The following is a 16,471-nucleotide window of genomic DNA, read 5'->3' as shown; positions in this document are numbered from 1 at the left end:
TCTAGAGACTATGTGATTTTTAATGTCCAGGATGCCTCTATTTTTCTTCTGGTTTGGGGGTGGGGAGGGAGGTAGAAAGAGAAATTGTGGGATTCTTGGGATTTTCGGTTGGGCTTTTAAAAATTTTTATTTTCTTTTTTTCCCCCAGGTCTGTGAGATTTTGTTTTGTTTTGGGAGAGTTTTTTGGGGCTGGAAGGATGAGTTGGTAGATGTTACTTAGGCCCATTAAAAACAGATGAAACAGATGAGAAAAAAGCAAAAAACATGTAATGAAGAACTAAGATAGTGGGTTGCAGTGGTTTTATGTGTTACTAGTAAGTAAGTGGGTCTAATGTGTGCAAATTGCTCATCATTTTTCATGCTGAATCCTAAAGAAAATATTTTTTTTTTTACATTATCTCATGTCTCCAATGGGATTGTCACACTGCATCAAGGGCTGGGTTTGTAGCACTTCTTTGCTAACAGGTATGCAACACCAACTTTGACAGTTTCTATTGATGAAGTAGGAGAGTAAGTAAAATACTCATTTAAACTACTGCAAAAACTACACAGATAAGGCCTTCAAGGCTAAACTGAAAAAAAAAAATCCATGAACTTGCAAGGAGCGGGAAAGACAAAAGCACACACATCATGATTTCTGTCATGATCCATGAAACTTTTCAAGTTTGAAATCACATTGCCACAACACATCCAAGCTGTAATGAGTAAAACCCGGAAATTGGGAATAGCTGTAAGAAAAAAAAAGCGTAGCATAGTGTAGCTATGAAATGCTGATTTAACAGAACCGAGAATACCATTTATTCTGTTAATAAGACATCGTTTCGCTGTTCGGGGTTTTTTTCCTCCCATTTCTCTCAGTGGTTAATCAAGGTTCAGTACGCCGTGGTCAAGATGCATATATGCACACAGAAGATGTAAGTTCCCTCACACTTGTCAGGAAAACCCACAAACGCAGAGAGGCTTATGTCCGAAAAGGAGACAGAGTCCTGCAACTTTATTGGAATAAACGGAGATTCCACTGTGACACACACCCGCGGGGTTTTCTCAATCGAGGTTTTGGAGGGCATAGATTAGGGTTAAGATCCCGAACTCCCGGGCGCATGTTGCCCTCTTCCTTTCCCCACTGCTGAGGTACCAGGAAGGTACAGCCTTCCTGAACAGCCAAGCACATATTCCCCTCTTGAACCTGCTATTTTACCCCAAAGCTCAGAAACTCAGGCTGTGCAGACCCTTGTCTGTTTCACAAGCCAAGCTGTCTGGGCTCTGCGACAAACCTGCTACCCAGTATTAGCAGAGACATCAAGACATTTCAAGACGTTACCTCCACCCCTCAAATCGTTTGTAAAGACATTCACTTTCCTCTCACGCTTGTCCTGCGCTTCACGGCCTGGCCGTGAGTAACTCTCACAGCGCAATTTAGAGTGTGAAATGCCCATCCTGCTACTGCTGCAAGAAGCGTCTACTGAAAACAAAGCAGCGCAGATCAGAAATTTAATCTCCCGGCCCTGCCATTTAACCCGGCCCTGCCATTTAACCCCGCCCCGCCGCTGCCCCGCGGTTGCTGAGGCGATGCCGGGGTGGGCGGGGCCGGGCGCGGTGCGCGCGGCTCTCGCGGTGTGACGTTTGGCTCGGGACGCGCCAATGGGAGGCGGCGGCGGCGTTTGAACGGCGCGTGGCGGCGGCAGGCGCGCGGGTGCCGCCTCGCGGGGCCCAGCGGCCGCTCCTGCGCCTCCCGGGTGCGGCCGGAGCTGAGCGGGCACAGCTGGGCCGCGGCGAGACAAGGAACCGGGTGTGCGGAGAGGGGGGGCACCGAGCTGCGGGACGAGAGAAAATCCGCGCCGCCGCCGCCGTTGCTGCTGCTGCTGCTGCGCCCGGATCCGTGCGGACCCTCCCGCCTCCGGCAGGGGCTCGAGCGGCCGCGGCCGGTAGGGGAGAGGTGCTCGGCTCTGTGCTCGCCCTTCCGAGGAGGTTCGGCCGGCCGGTGCGGGGTGTTGGAACGCTGTGCCTGCAGGGTTCGAGGAGCAGGGGGCCGGCTGCCGGTGCCTCGGGAGGGCCCAGCCGAGCTCTTGGCTCCGGCCCCGGTGTTTAAAGCGCTTCCTGGACCTGCTTCGGGCGCGGGGAGTTTTGCAGTTCAGCCAACGCGCCGCGGCCACGCCGCAGCATCTCTGGTAAGAATGGACCTCAGGAAAAGCTGCGTGGCTTTTCGTGGTTGCGGGTGTCTGCTGTGTGTGTGCCTCCGCTAAAAGTGCCCCGAGCTCTACGCGTCTGTCCCAGCGCCTTTTCTTTGGGGGGCGTGGTGTAACCCCGGCTTCATGGGTTCACCCTTTCTACTTTTAAAGGCAGAAGATGGCAGACTACTCGAGGAAGTCCTTCAAAGACAGTCTGAGTGATATAAAACAACGTATGAGAGAGAAAAGAGCTCAGAAGTTGTCAAGGCTGGGTAAACCTACCCAGTTCTCCACCGTAAAGGCCAGAAGAGCAAGTAAGATGATTGAATATTTTAGGATCTATAATTTATTTGTTTTCTTTTTAATCCCCTTTGAAACACTCACTGTTGTGTTGCAGCCAACAAATCCAACAAAATGAAGATCATTCAAGCAAACAACAGAGATCTGGCTCTGTCCTTGCAAGAACAGAAGCTCAAACTGAGGGAAGCTGAAGCTACAATTCTTCAGCTAAAGAAAGATTATTACACTTTGAAGGCTCAGATGCTTGTCTTGCAAAGAAATCACAGGTTCCAGCAAGAACAAGGACACATGGAGGTATTTTTAATAATAACTATATGAGCTGGTGAAGCTTAACATCAGAGTCTGTACCAATCCATTGGTAGATATCTTTATGATCTTAAATGTTTCATAAAACATTAACTTGAGTATGTTCAACAGGGCTTTTTTCACCTTAGTATGATACCTAAGTAGGTGTCAAGGTTTGGATACCTTGACACCTGGAATTGAACTTTTTTTCTCACTACTCTTTCTCATTTACTTAAAATAAGAAAGAGTAAACATAAGATCTTAAAAATTTTAATTTAAAAAAAAAAATAAAGTCTATCTTATGTGAATTTTCTAGGGGGTTTATCACATGTGAAGGCACCTGACAGAGGTTTTATCCGATTTTAGTTATCTCATAATGCTGATAGGTTTGTAGTTGATACTAGACTATGATAGTAACAGTGTTACTGTCCTTCCTTTGTCCATTAGAATTCACTGTCAGCCTTGAACGAGATAATTTCCAAAGTCTCTCAGAGTTTACTGGACTCAGTCACTGCTCTTGGCACAGCAAAGAATTTGTGTTCCATAGACATGGTAAGTGCCTTTTCCTCTTGAGGAGCAGGACTTCTGTTACTGATTGCCTTTGCTCCTTCCACCATAGGTACACACAGATTTTTAGATCTGTGCCCTAGTTCAGGGGAAGGACTAGTCCCACAGTTCCCAGTATCCTAGGGGTGCACACTGTGGGGGTGTGTCAGGTTATAAGTGGGACTGAGGCTCTGCTAGGCAGTGTTTGGGGCACCCTGATTTTCTGGGGTACCTTCCCCTGTCCACTTGCTGTAAGGTTGGGCTGGTGATGAATGTGCTGATGTGCAGAGGCTGAGAAGGTGCCTGGCTAACACCCACGGCAGCTGGCATTAGCCAGACAGAAAGAAAGAGTCACGGGCTTCTTTGGTCCTTCCTTGGGTAACTTGGCTGTCATCTGAAATTTGTAGATGGTGCAAGCTTGTTTCAGCCAGTTAATCACAGTAAGATTTATTTTGTTGACAGAATCAAAGAGTGCTTTCTTCAGGTCCTGGAAACAGTTGCAGTGTCACAGGACCAATACATTCAATGTAAGTATCATTGATTAATGACTGTGTATGTTACAGGAAGTTTAATTTTCTGACTGGAAAAAGGGAAGAAACCCACTATAACAAAAAATTTCCTTGTAATAAACTTTATTGCTGTTCAGTAAATGCTATCTTTGGTATTTTCTCTAGAGAACCTCTAAAGTGTGTTCTTCAAGATAGTCCTGTACTTCCAAGTGAGATGGAAGCTGATGGTGACAGAAATTCTTTGCCAGAGAAAGCATCTGACAGTGACATTTCCTTTACCAAAATAATTCCAAGCAAAGGTAACTAAATCAAAGTATCAGACATTGCTCTATTTTGAATTTGGAAAACAATGTGTGAGTACAAGTTTAACTAATTGCTGCTTTTGAAAGAACTGACAACTTCTGGCTTATTGTCAAAAAAGAGAAATATTAATGCTGTCCAGTAGTAAAATGTTTGAATGAAGATGCCCAGAAAAATGGGGAGGAATTTGAAACTGCTTTATGTTCTCTATACCTGCAGTCCAGTTTCATTATCTACCAGGCAGTTCAACCAAGTAAAATTACCTTTAGGCAGTCACTAGCATTTATGAAATCAATAAAACCTTGTTAACATGCTTTCTGCATGAAAGCTGTTTTAAACAGAGCTTATCTCAATTGCCAAACCCTAGTTTATAAAAATCTATGAAGAAAATCCAAAGAATAGTCTGAATTTTTGATACATTTAGAATTTTTGTACAAAATCTTAACATGGTTTTTCTGTTTGGCTTTAATATGACATTTTCTCTTTAATTACAAGGACAGCCATCTGATTTTCATCTGAACAACACAGAGCCAGAGCTGGAAAATGTTTCTTCAAGTGTAAAGTTTGGACTTGGTAGGATGTTACCAAAAAATGTATCCACCAGACGTCACTTTTCAAAGATAAGGAACCTTGATGTAATGTGTACTCATGTCTTGGACCATTTAGAAACACCTGATTCAGTAGAAGAACTTTCTGAACAGAGTGAAATTAGGCTTGAGGAAGGTCTAGAGGAGTGTGCTACAGAAAATATAAGTGCAGCTGTTCCTCACTTGAATGAAAGCAAGGTCCATTCAGAGCTGGCAGAGTTGAGGCAGAAAAATACTGAAACTACACAGTTCAAATTAAAACGTAATTCTGATCTTAAACAACCAGAGTGTAAAAACAAAAAAAAGAAACGAAAGAAAGAAAAGCGCCAGAAAGGAAAACAGGAATGGCCACTTAGTTCCCAACAAAGACCAAGAAAACTGAGTAAAGAAGCTTCTAAAGAAAACCTGAATTTCTTGGGTGACATCAGTGATGCTTATGACTTTCATTTGGAAGAGAGTGTCCATCTTACACCTTTTCGACAAAACAAGGAGAGCAATAGCGATACTGAAGAGGAGGATAAAGAAGACTCAACTGAAACCAGTACCATTGAGTCAAGCAGTACTGCAGGTGACTCAGATGACAGCCTCTATGAGCCTTACAAGAGTAAATCAAAGAAAAGGCAAAGTTCAGTGGATGAGGACCCTATGCCATCAATCCATCCAAGGCCAAGATCTAAAAGATGCTTGGCACAGCGTGAGCAGAAGCTCTGTCATGAAGAAGAGACTGAAAACAACAAATCAAGTAATAAGTCTATTAGTAAGTATAGAAAGTGTTCTGTAAGTGGTTTTGTCTCCTTGAAAGATAACATTGTTTAGGAGATTTAGGCTTTTTTATTTTAGGGGTTTTTTTTAATGGCAACTACATAGTTTTGTTTTAAGAATGGTTAGATTTTTCTTTTAAGCTTGCTTACCTGAATTAACTGAACTGTCCCTAATTTCTTCACAGGGCAGCCTTCTGAGCCATCTCGTGGGCATCTCTGTGATGTTACCAATACAGCTGCAGTGCTCCCCAGCACTGGGAATGCAGAAATTGTCCCTGAAGGTGAAGGACTTGAGTCTCCAAAACGCAAGCGGCGAAGCTGTACTGTTACTGTGAACTACAAAGAACCAAGTATTGCAGGGTAGGTGTCTTTACTTTCCAGTTTGATAAAAAGTTCATGATATTCCATCCAACAGAGGGATTTGAAAGGCTTATATAGATCTTGAAAATAAGATGTTAACAAAAGAGCTCATTCAAAGAAGTCTAGAGTTAGTAATACAGCCTAATACATCTGAAATGGAACTTACTAGCTAAAGTTATTGTTTTAAGTGATGTAGGGAACAGAACTTAGTTTTGCCTTTATTTTTTTTCAAACAGGAAACTGAGGAGAGGAGATCCATTTACAGATACAATGTTCCTGTGTTCTCCAATTTTCAAGGTGAAAAAAGACGCTAAACGACATTCTCATAAGACTGAAAAAATACAATGAGAAATTGGTTAGTTGTCTTTGAGATTTTCAGCAAAACCATGCTTCTGCCATGAAGAAAGCAATTTCCTGGATGAAATATTTTGTTGCACAGTATGTTAAATATGTGAATAAGTTGTGTGTCTAGTATTAAGGGTATCACATTAAGGGTGCCTGGATTTATTCTAGTGCCTTATTTTTAATGATTGATTACTTTTATAACTAAAGTGATTCTATTTAAGCTCTTTTTGAGTGGATCTGGGAGTATATGAGAAATCTCTGATGGATAAGATGGCGAATGTCATTATCTGGGTGAACTTTTAGGCACTTCAAATGTTTTTGGCAGGAGGTATTTTTAATAAGTGTTTATATAGATCTTGTTCATGTGATGGTAGTTTCATGTTGAATATTGTAATAAACGTCTTAGTCTTTGGAAACAGCTTGGAGTGGGTTGGTGATCTTTTGGCAGTTTCCATGGTTGCCTCAAGGGTACTAATGTCAGCAGTGGGTATTACAGGTCTGTGTACTCTGTCCCCATCTTCTGTGGTGGCATAAGCAGTTCAGAAGCAGCTTAGCCGCTCCAATTTGATTCTGTAGCTGCAGCTCTCAAAAGCATCAATTTAGGCTTAGCTGGTATTGAGTGCAATTTAGAATTAACCAGACAGAAACAAAGCGACCTTCTCATGAAGATTGGTGGAAGAGGCTCCTCTTAGGTCCCAACTCTTGTGGGACATTCATAGCAGTTTATAAAAAATTATTAAGTTTATAAATTTATAAAGTTTATAAAAATTATGAAAAGGTCCCAGCTTTGACCAGTGACTTTCCCAGAGGAAGAGGTGCCACATCTGCACTTGTGCTATTTGGTGCCACACTAGGCTACATATGAGAACAGTGTTACAAACTGTCCACCACTCAAACTACTTTTGCTTTGTTTGAGACACACTTAAGTATTAATGGGTTTGTGAATACCCAAAGAAAAGGTACATTCCAAACACCTAACAGGGAAAAAACAAAAACTACTCGTTCTTCCTTTCCTTTGTAAGACTGCCTGTCCCACTTCACTAGGTGCAAGATCTCTCCCTTTCTGTAATAAAACTGCTAATTATTATTTTACTTGTAGCTTCTTCTATGGCTTTCAAAAATAATACTAGCTGTAGCTACTGCATATTTGAAAATCATGGTTCACAACACAGCCTTTGGATGCTTAAATGGAAACTTTACCTTTGTATCCCAAAATTCTAGTCATAGGCCCTCACCATCTCAGTCTGGGATTCTAGTACTATGGCAATTTGAGCAGAGTGGTTGAACTATATTGGTTAGAGCCTGGTGCTAATAATGCCAGGGGTGTGGGTCCAATCCCTGTCTCAGCCATTCATGCAAGAGATGCACTTAATGATCCTTGAGGGTATTCTGTGAACCTCAGGTACTCTTTCATGAAACAAATCTCCAACAGCAGATTTCCCTTTATCAGGGAAAGAAGAACAGGGTGATTGCAGAGCAGCCCAAGGCAGGGTGTGGTGGTTGGTCTGGGTGGTTTTTTTCTTACTGGATTAAGCAAGTTTGAAAAATTGAAGTGATGGAAAGCAGTCTTTCTTGATGTCAGCTGCTTTCACTAGAAGTGTTTGGTAAAACAGCTCTTGGCTACTGTTGTTACCCTCAGAACAGAACACCTTCACAGGAGCAAATCTAAGTGGATGGGGGGAAAGAAAAATCTCTTCCTATTCTAATTATCTGTCACATATTGGACAGGTGCAGATTTTGTTGATGTGATCATAACTGACCATATGATGATGGTACAAGCTCAACCTGGATTGTAGTTTGCTGCTTACATATATTATGTATTGTGAGTAAAGGACTCTTGAAGGCAAATACTGGCAAATAGCATAATCAAAACTTTGGACAGCTAAGTCAACAGCATGGTATCTCAGTTACCATAAAGCTGGGAATGATACTTGGACTGATCACAGCTCAGCCCAGCCCATCATGAACTCAGAGGCCATTTCATGTATTTTCTGTCCTACCTGGAAGAGGCACTGACAGCACTCCTGTAGCTTCACTGTGCTTGCTTGTGAAAGTGCTTCAGTATGTATGTTTGTGTCACAAGTACCAAGTAATGAAAAAAAAGAGAGACCAAAGTAAGTAGGGTTTTGTACATATATAATTTAAAACTATTCTGTACCAGTACAATATATTAATTTGACAAATGTAAAGTTCATCAGCTGTTAAAGCATTTGCAAAACCACATATCCTACCATAACTTTATTGCACAGTATCTATGAAAATATTAATTCTTAAATTAGAAAACACGTTTCAATATAGAAGAGACAATCTGATTGAAAGACTATAAGAAAATCTACTCTGAAAATAACAAAAATTCACAGGTTACCAAGCTTAACAGGTGCATCTGTAGGCCCAATCTACAAAACAGGTTTATAGCATCCTGTTCTGGCTATTAAAGAAAAAGTACTCACTGTACCCTTGTTATAGATCCCAATGTAGGTCAGACTAAATTCATACAAAACACAATGGCAAGTCCAGCATTAACATTTTGAATACCTTGGGTACCACGTTTACTACTTCTAGATAGTTCCTGACATCTCCTTGCTGAATTGACCTGTGATCTAACACTGCACAGGCATTTTGCAGGAATAGATTCTTTGACACATCACAGGATTGGTTTTCCCAGTCTCATAACTTGAATTTTACCAGTGTAACATCTGTAAATATAAAACACCAAGAATGAAAGTTTAATCTGTTTTTCACAAAAGCAGTTATACCTTACAAACTCTAATTAGAAAATGTCAAGGGACAGCTTTTTGGCCTGCACTGATCTCCATTAAGGATTTAGGTGTACCTCTTAAATGTAGTGTAAGCAGCAAAATGTATATATATTATATGTATATATGAGTGTGTGTTCTTTTTGAAGATATACTAAAAGCTGTAAAATGTTAATATGTTCCTGGGTCTAAATAATCACAGTTAATAAGCATTTACAATAAAGCTTGGTAGAAAATCCAGTTTACCACAGAGCCAAGTATCTAAGCTCGAAGCTGTCCTATGTTGTCTTCCTTTGGGTACAATAGTCTTATTTCTGCTGAACAATCTAAAGAATTTAGCAGTGAGGAGTAGTAAGTAGGGTGGATCATGAGGTGCATAAAACCTTAACTCTACTAAGCCAATTAAAATTGTCTAGTAGATGCAAAGTAGTCTCCAAAGTTATTTTCCAAAGTTATTTTGGGTACTTATGTCCTGCATAAGCCAAGTCACTATGACATTATGCATATAGCCAGATTTTTTTCTTTTCCTTTTTTTTTCCTTTTTTTTTTTTTTTTTAAAGAGTGGTTATGAGATTACAATTTGCAGGTAAAATATTTATCAAAACTGAAAATGAATAGAAAAACTTGCATCTATCAAAGATCACAGGCAGTCCTTTTCCAGAACTGACTACTCTTCTCTCACAGCTTCTCAACCAGCTGAGTGTTTCTTTTAAAAAATAATATCTTATAAAAAGATTCTACAAAGAAACAAATGTTTCAGAACCCCCCCACACCTGTTGTTTTCCCTTACAATTTTCTTTTTTACTGGAAAAAATAATAAAACTTTATCAAATAGGTACTGCATTAGGTAAGCTATAACATTAGGTAAGCTATAACATCTGTTGTCTGGGAATTTTCTCCATCTTCCCAAACATGTGCAACTTCCCCCAGGTTTGTGGGGTTTCTGAGGCTGTAGCTGATAAACTTATTAGGAACATAAGGTAATCGGCACACAAAAGAAATATTCCGTAATTAAATACATTATAAAGCATTTTAATAAAATAATTTTTGTAACTTCATTATAATACATGTTTGCAAAACTAAAAGGGTTTTTAAAAGTGCTAAGTATTAAACAGAAGTTTCTTGAAAGTCCCACAACTCAGATATAGAACGGCTTTCCCTGTCCATAACATAGGCACACTATTTGGTTGTAAAAAAGACAGTGTCACTTGTCAATTAATCCAGCTTCTTTAATTTTTGTGTAGAAGAATTTCTCCAGTATATTGGCACATTTGTAGTATTCACTCTCGGGGGGGTTGTACTCTCTGCAGTTTGTAAAGACTCGCTGCAAGTCTGCCATGAATAATTTCTTAGACACGTAGTACCTGTTCTTGAGTCGCTCACTCATTGTTTTGAGATCTGCACAGAAGAAAAATATATGAACAGCGTTGGATTCAAATATGTTTTGTGTGCAATATCCCTTCAGACCGATTTGCCATTTAACATGAGCAGGCAAGGCTAGGATTTGGAATGGAAATTGCCTTCATCTAAGGCATGGTCCGTATTTCAGTTTCAAAAGCAACTAAGCTGCTGGAACTAAGCAATATTTCACTGTGAGAATGAATTTATGTAGAGTTTATTTTTAATTCCTTAAAACATTAAAGCTTTTTTTGTTCTGTTCTCAGAGCTCTGAGTTTTCTGTGGGTAGTAGATGTCCCTAACACTCTTCTGATTGTCCTGAGACAACCTGTTCTCAGCTCTGCTGGAGGAAGCCTTAAGAGTATATGGGCAAAGAATTCAAACATCACAAAACATGTATGTTAATCTAAAATCCTTACTGCTGTGCAAACAGAGCAGAGAAGATACATTGGTCTACACTACAAGCAGGAATTGCAGCTCTGAAAGAAAAGATTAAATTTGTTCTACGCTCTACATATATTTTTATTACCTCTTCAGAGTTTATAGTTGTGTATCCTTTTTAAGAATCATGTGAGAACTGATCTCCCCTGCTTTCAGAGCATCATGCAAAACATTTACTTACAGAACATTCTTTAAGGAGTGTTCTCCTTTATACTAAAATCAGTCATCCATAAAATATGTAAATCATCTCAGTGTTCTCCACATAGTTGCTTTCCCAGTAATTCTCATCAGGCATTTAAAAATTCTGTCTATATTACAAGTGTTCTAGGAGTGAGTACAGGAATAGAAGTAGTGGGAGGTGTGCTGGATGCCTTGGCTTTTCTCACCTCAGATGCTCTAACAACTATTTTTTTAGCAATGTTTGAGCCAGGCATCAGCAGCACCTTTGTGAAACTGTAACAGAAGCAGCTGAAACGAAGAAGACTTAATGTCAATGACTATTGCAAGGACAACAGAGACCAAAGACCTCCAATGCAAAGGAATTAAACTTTTTAACTTCAGATTTGAAAATATGGTTTTATTTTCATTTTGGTAATGGTTTGGGAGGTTTTAGGGAGTGGGTTTGGTTTTTTTTAAGGGAGATTTGAATTTATTAAAAGAGAGGAAACCCTGTCAAATTGACAAGATGGGATTATTTAAGGAAAGTTTGAGGGATGCTCTCAAATACTTTTTCCAATGGTACAGAAATTGCCAGTCCCTAGTTTTGCACAATATTTTATGAAAGTAAAGGCTCATTCAGTTTCTATTAAGTCTGAAATTCAGGTGCCAATGCCTAAACTAGATATCCATAGACTAATTATAGCACCCATCTGAGAAGGCTGCTCAGCTCACCCTAAAGCAAATGTTGCCTGGCTAAAGAGTTAAGCTGTTCTCCTCTTAAGTACAGTGAAAGTTTGGTTCCATCTGTCACTCAGCCATACAGCTTTTGAATGGCAGTTGAAAAGGGGAAAAAAGAAATCTAAAGGGTATTGCTTGATAGATTACCTGAAGAGCACTTAAAACAGGGGTTAAAAAGCATTTATACATGAGAACTGACTTCAGGAGGTAGTAAAAAAAATTTACAGCCATACCTCTCAAAAACTACAATTTAGTCTGTACACAAACATAAAGGCAACTGTTATATCTTGTCTGAGAAACTTTTTACAGTATCAATATGCTGACAGGGAGAGCACAAAGAAATCTGAAGTTAATCACGAATCAAGGCACAGTTTACTCATGCTGGGTACCTTAGCTGAAAAAAAACCAAAGCAAAACTAAACCACCGACCTCAGCTTAATCCTCAAAGTAAACTGCTGCCCCTGCCTCTAGTGTAACACACCTGAACAATGAAAGGACAGACAACATTCCTACTTGGAGTTTCTCCTCAGGTAATTTATTTGTAACCACTGCTCAGATTAAACAGATTTCTGAGCTAGATCTGCTCAGAATAGCAGATAGAGAAAACTCTGCCACAGAACAGGATTCACATCCTTTTTCTTCATTGGTAGAAAATAAATTTGTGTTGGGGATACATGAAGCCAGCAATTGGTTTATAAAGTATATGTACATCTGCTCTTTGGGAATGATAAATTGAATATAAAAAAAATAATTAAACTAAATCGATATACATGGGCTTGGATTCTATGCAAAGCAACATGAACAATTACTTTTATTCTCTGAGAAACTGATGGCTAGTAGCCTGCCATGAACCTGTATTTCCTTTTGTAACAATATTAAAGGGTTCAGAAACTGGAATCAGAATGATAGAGGTGAGCCAGAGTTCAGTTTTAAATCTGGTGCAGCACAAATCAAGCATCCATTCAGAGTATCACTGAATTATCATTGAAATTATATGTCCCAGAAGTCAAAAGCTGGGTCATAAAAGAAGCAGTCAAAAGAAAAACATTATTAGCAGTTGTGTACTTCCCTTTGCAAGCAATCCTACATAAACAATAGCTGTGTTACTTATAAGTGAAAATAAATAAACAAATAAATATAACACCTCAGACAACTGTGGCAGATCTAAATGACAAAGATAAAAGTTAGCTTAGAATCAGTTGCATGAAGCATTTTCCTAAAATTAAATTGGAGCAAAGTGTTAAGACTTAGTGAGAAAACCCTGTGACCTTTGAAAATGTTTTCTCTATGTGACTTAGAAATCTTAAATCTGTATTTCAAAGCAACTCAAACGCTCAGGTGTTTCTGAAAGTTTGCCTTCAGGTTTTTAACATATGAGTAGGATCTGCAATGACCAGTTAACCACACACAAGAACATATCCCTGCAACTCACCTACACCAGCTCAGTCCTAAAAGCTTCTAGCTGACTGCACCATTTAGGAGCCTGTTAGGGTTCTCTAGGGCACACTAAGGTTTCAGATAAGTACACCATGCATGTTTCACAAAGGTCACAGAGCACTCATCAATTTCAAATGACAGCATCACACCCTTGACACTTCAGAGCTGCAAGGTATTCAGCTGCAAGTAACACGTATCTTTTACCATAAAACAATCAGATTAAAATTTATCTGCTATGTCTGCAGCTATAATGATTTTTAAACTCTACTTAAAAAATGTTAATGGCATTACCCATGGGAAACCTTATAACTTCATAATATCCAGGAGCTTCTGTTCTCTTCACGGGTTCCATGAAGGGCCAAGCGCTTTGATGGCTCTTTGGTAAAGAAAAAAGTAAGGTATCTAATATGGAAACTAGATATTGGAAATAATTTAAAAATCTTTACAGAAAGTAAACTAGAACTGGAACTCACCTTCACTTGCTGCAGGATGGTTTTTAATGTGCTGTAAAGTTGATCTGGATCCTTGGCCTCCTTACTTGAAGGAAAACATGAATACAAAAACATTAGTTTGAGTCCCTTATCTTTGTTCCTACAATTTGCATCTTACCTAAAAGCAACTCCAAAGTTTCAAGAATTTTATGGAAGAAGTAAATTTTAAAACAAGCAAACAAACCCAAACAAAAATCCTTAAAAAAGAACCCCACTACCAAAACCATACTTGCCCACAATAAAAAAATAAAAAAAAAAATACCACCAAAAAAGACACTTCAGAACTTATCTCTTGCAGATTATTTGATTTCCAGCGGATGGAAGGAAATATCAAGTGATATTGTTTAAAGACTTTTCTCAAAGGAATATCCCAACTGCTTCAACATTTTACTTTCTGTAGCACTTACCCTCTTTCTTTTCCACTTGGTTTCCAGCCAGTCTCTCCTGTACACCAACAACATGAGATATTATATAGGAACTACAGTAAGTCAAAACATTAACTGAGTTATTGCAACTCAAAGAAGAAAAGCCATTTCAGCACTACTGCAGTAAAATGCATTTGTTTTAATAAAAGCTACTCCTAATAAATAATATAACCATCTAGCCCACAGCTCCATTCAATTTTGTACATGCATCTTCCTCCAGACTGCTGAAAAGATTCTAAAATATTTCTATATGAAACATGCTTCTTTTCAATAATTCAATACATATTTTACTGCAACCCACCCCTGTAAAGAATAATCATGACAAAGTTATCCTATCTGATTCCTCAGGGACAAAGAATAAATTGCAGAAAAGCATAGCTGAAAAAAAGTCACCCAAAAGTCACCCAAAATATGATACTTTTTTTTTTTTTTTGTCCTGTAAGTTCATGCCTAGCATAGAAATCGTTGTTGTTCAGGAGTGCAGTGCATTAAAATGGTGCCAGGGGGAAACTGCCGCCTACACTGTGATACAAATCAAAGAGGGATCACATATAAGTAAAATTATACACACATACATTAAAGAGGATCAGCCTGGGATGCCTTGGGGAAATTTCAAGGACAGCAGTTGTAATGGAAACACAACAATCTTCACAGAAATCAAATCAGCAGACCAAAACAATTACATTCTAATCAAAAAGAACTATGTGACTACGTTGGTATTTCTAGTCTTGGATCTTTCTTGGACTATTCTGCTTCTGTTCTACATTAAAAGAGATTGATACATACTAATTCCAGGAATGCTTTCTATAGGAATCTGCCGTACTCCATCTTTGAAGCAAGAAAGGCCAGGATAAACTTTTCTTATTTGAGCTTGCTTCCTTTCTATGAGCTTTTTAATGATCTGTAATAAAGCAGCAGAGAAAACAAAGAATAATTTATTTGGTGTAAAGTAACCCAGAAGATTAATGCAAAACTGTGATGAACAGAAACATTCTCACTTCCTAACCTTGCAGTCCTTTTCCATGAAGCTGGGCTGAGCTACCTGACCAAATACCGATTCTGCAAATGAAGTTAAGTCTCTCAGCTATTTTGGCACAAATCTAGCAAAAAAAAGAATCATTGCTGGCTCTACTGATCACAAGCTGCACAGCTCTTGGGAAGACAGGAGCAGAGGCAGAGAAGGAAATTTTCTGAAAGAAGGTTTGAGAACTGGCTATAAAATTTTAACAGCTGGAGCTTCTGAAATTCTTCAGCACAGCTGGTCAAAAATTTCAAGGCACATATTGAATGCATGCATGAACATATATGCTCATATTCCAAAATTTTAGAAACAACCCATTCACTTCAAAGACTCCATATATCTATCTGTAGGAGTTGCTTATGTATTAATCAAAGATACTCTCATGAAAGATTTTCTCTGGAGGATGCCAGAATGATGCCACTCTTCAGAACAAAAATTCTACTCTCTTTGTAAATGCTAGGGAAAGGCTTTTCCCACTCCTAGGTATACCCTCTTTTACTTTGCAATCTTATTACCTCAAACTCTAAGCAATTTGCTTTGGTTCTCTTGATACCCACTTAGATACTTATCTAAAGTTTGTTTGTCCTGGATATGTGACTTTCAAAACTTCATAACTTGGAGTAAACAAATGTGCAGCCATGCAGACCAACAGTATGATAGAATATTTTCATTTGAAATAATAAAAATTGACATATTTTCATTTTTAAGGACCTTCACTCCCTCATACATAGTATTTCCTCTCAAAGAAGAGAAAAATATAAAAGCAGACTTTCAAAAGAGCTTAGAAATGTTAAGAGGAATACAGTATACAACAGCACTATGGCCAGATTCCAGCATAATACAAAAATAATTTCAAACTAACTATTAAATCTAACTTAAGCCCTTCTTATAATTTAGGAACTAGTGTCTCTTCCTGATTAAAGCAAGCTGTTCAATCAGTGATTACTCACAAGTCAGGAGGTCACAAAACTTTGCATAGAAGGACTTGTTATATTTTTTAGAATGACTGTAAACAAGCTACTGGTAGAGTATCAGGTGATATGATCTTAGCAGCCATAGGCATATACTCCAGTTCTTTAAATAAAAGTTTAGACCCCATGAAAAATTTCACTTTAAAAAGTACAGATCCTGAAATGCCTGATATCTAGTGCTGGGAAACAGCAGGATTCAAGAAAATTGGTACATAATACAAACTGTCAAGACCCAAAATTATTTTTATGTCCAGGTAGCGTTTTCACTGCCTTTGATATCCACAGAGAAGCAAACACTCTTCATGAAGCTGCAGACTGTGAGGGCTATTTCTAAACTTATAATAAAATAAGTTATATATTATAATAATATATAATATATAACTTATAATAATAATATAATAAATATATATATTCTTATAATATAAGAATAAAAAGGCCTGATGGGTGTTTTTAATGTTAGGCAGGCAATCCTA

At 38.7% G+C, this 16,471-nt stretch overlaps 2 protein-coding genes across 2 annotated transcripts in view; one reads left to right on the top strand and one right to left on the bottom strand.

The window, feature by feature from the left end:
• Positions 1-1,681: 1,681 nt before the first annotated feature.
• Positions 1,682-6,579, top strand: SGO1 (shugoshin 1). The gene is given in 10 exon segments (XM_015618581.3): positions 1,682-2,168; positions 2,340-2,482; positions 2,566-2,762; positions 3,201-3,305; positions 3,762-3,826; positions 3,974-4,107; positions 4,604-5,452; positions 5,642-5,816; positions 6,053-6,145; positions 6,147-6,579. Coding segments are annotated over 9 exon segments (1,794 nt in total). The 5' UTR covers positions 1,682-2,168; positions 2,340-2,346; the 3' UTR covers positions 6,187-6,579.
• A 1,701-nt stretch (positions 6,580-8,280) lies between these two features.
• The window catches only part of KAT2B (lysine acetyltransferase 2B), a gene marked incomplete at its 5' end in the record, with an annotated part of 40,641 nt that continues 32,450 nt past the window's right edge, over positions 8,281-16,471 (bottom strand). The window contains 5 exons of the mRNA XM_033519225.1: positions 8,281-10,315; positions 13,382-13,466; positions 13,564-13,627; positions 13,989-14,025; positions 14,793-14,907. Coding sequence (XP_033375116.1) covers positions 10,122-10,315; positions 13,382-13,466; positions 13,564-13,627; positions 13,989-14,025; positions 14,793-14,907 — 495 coding nt within the window. The remainder of the gene's footprint in view (positions 10,316-13,381; positions 13,467-13,563; positions 13,628-13,988; positions 14,026-14,792; positions 14,908-16,471) is intronic.

Source organism: Parus major, chromosome 2 (genome assembly GCF_001522545.3).
Source record: "Parus major isolate Abel chromosome 2, Parus_major1.1, whole genome shotgun sequence".
Classification (NCBI taxonomy): domain Eukaryota; kingdom Metazoa; phylum Chordata; class Aves; order Passeriformes; family Paridae; genus Parus; species Parus major.
This window is presented reverse-complemented; position numbering and strand designations above follow the sequence as displayed.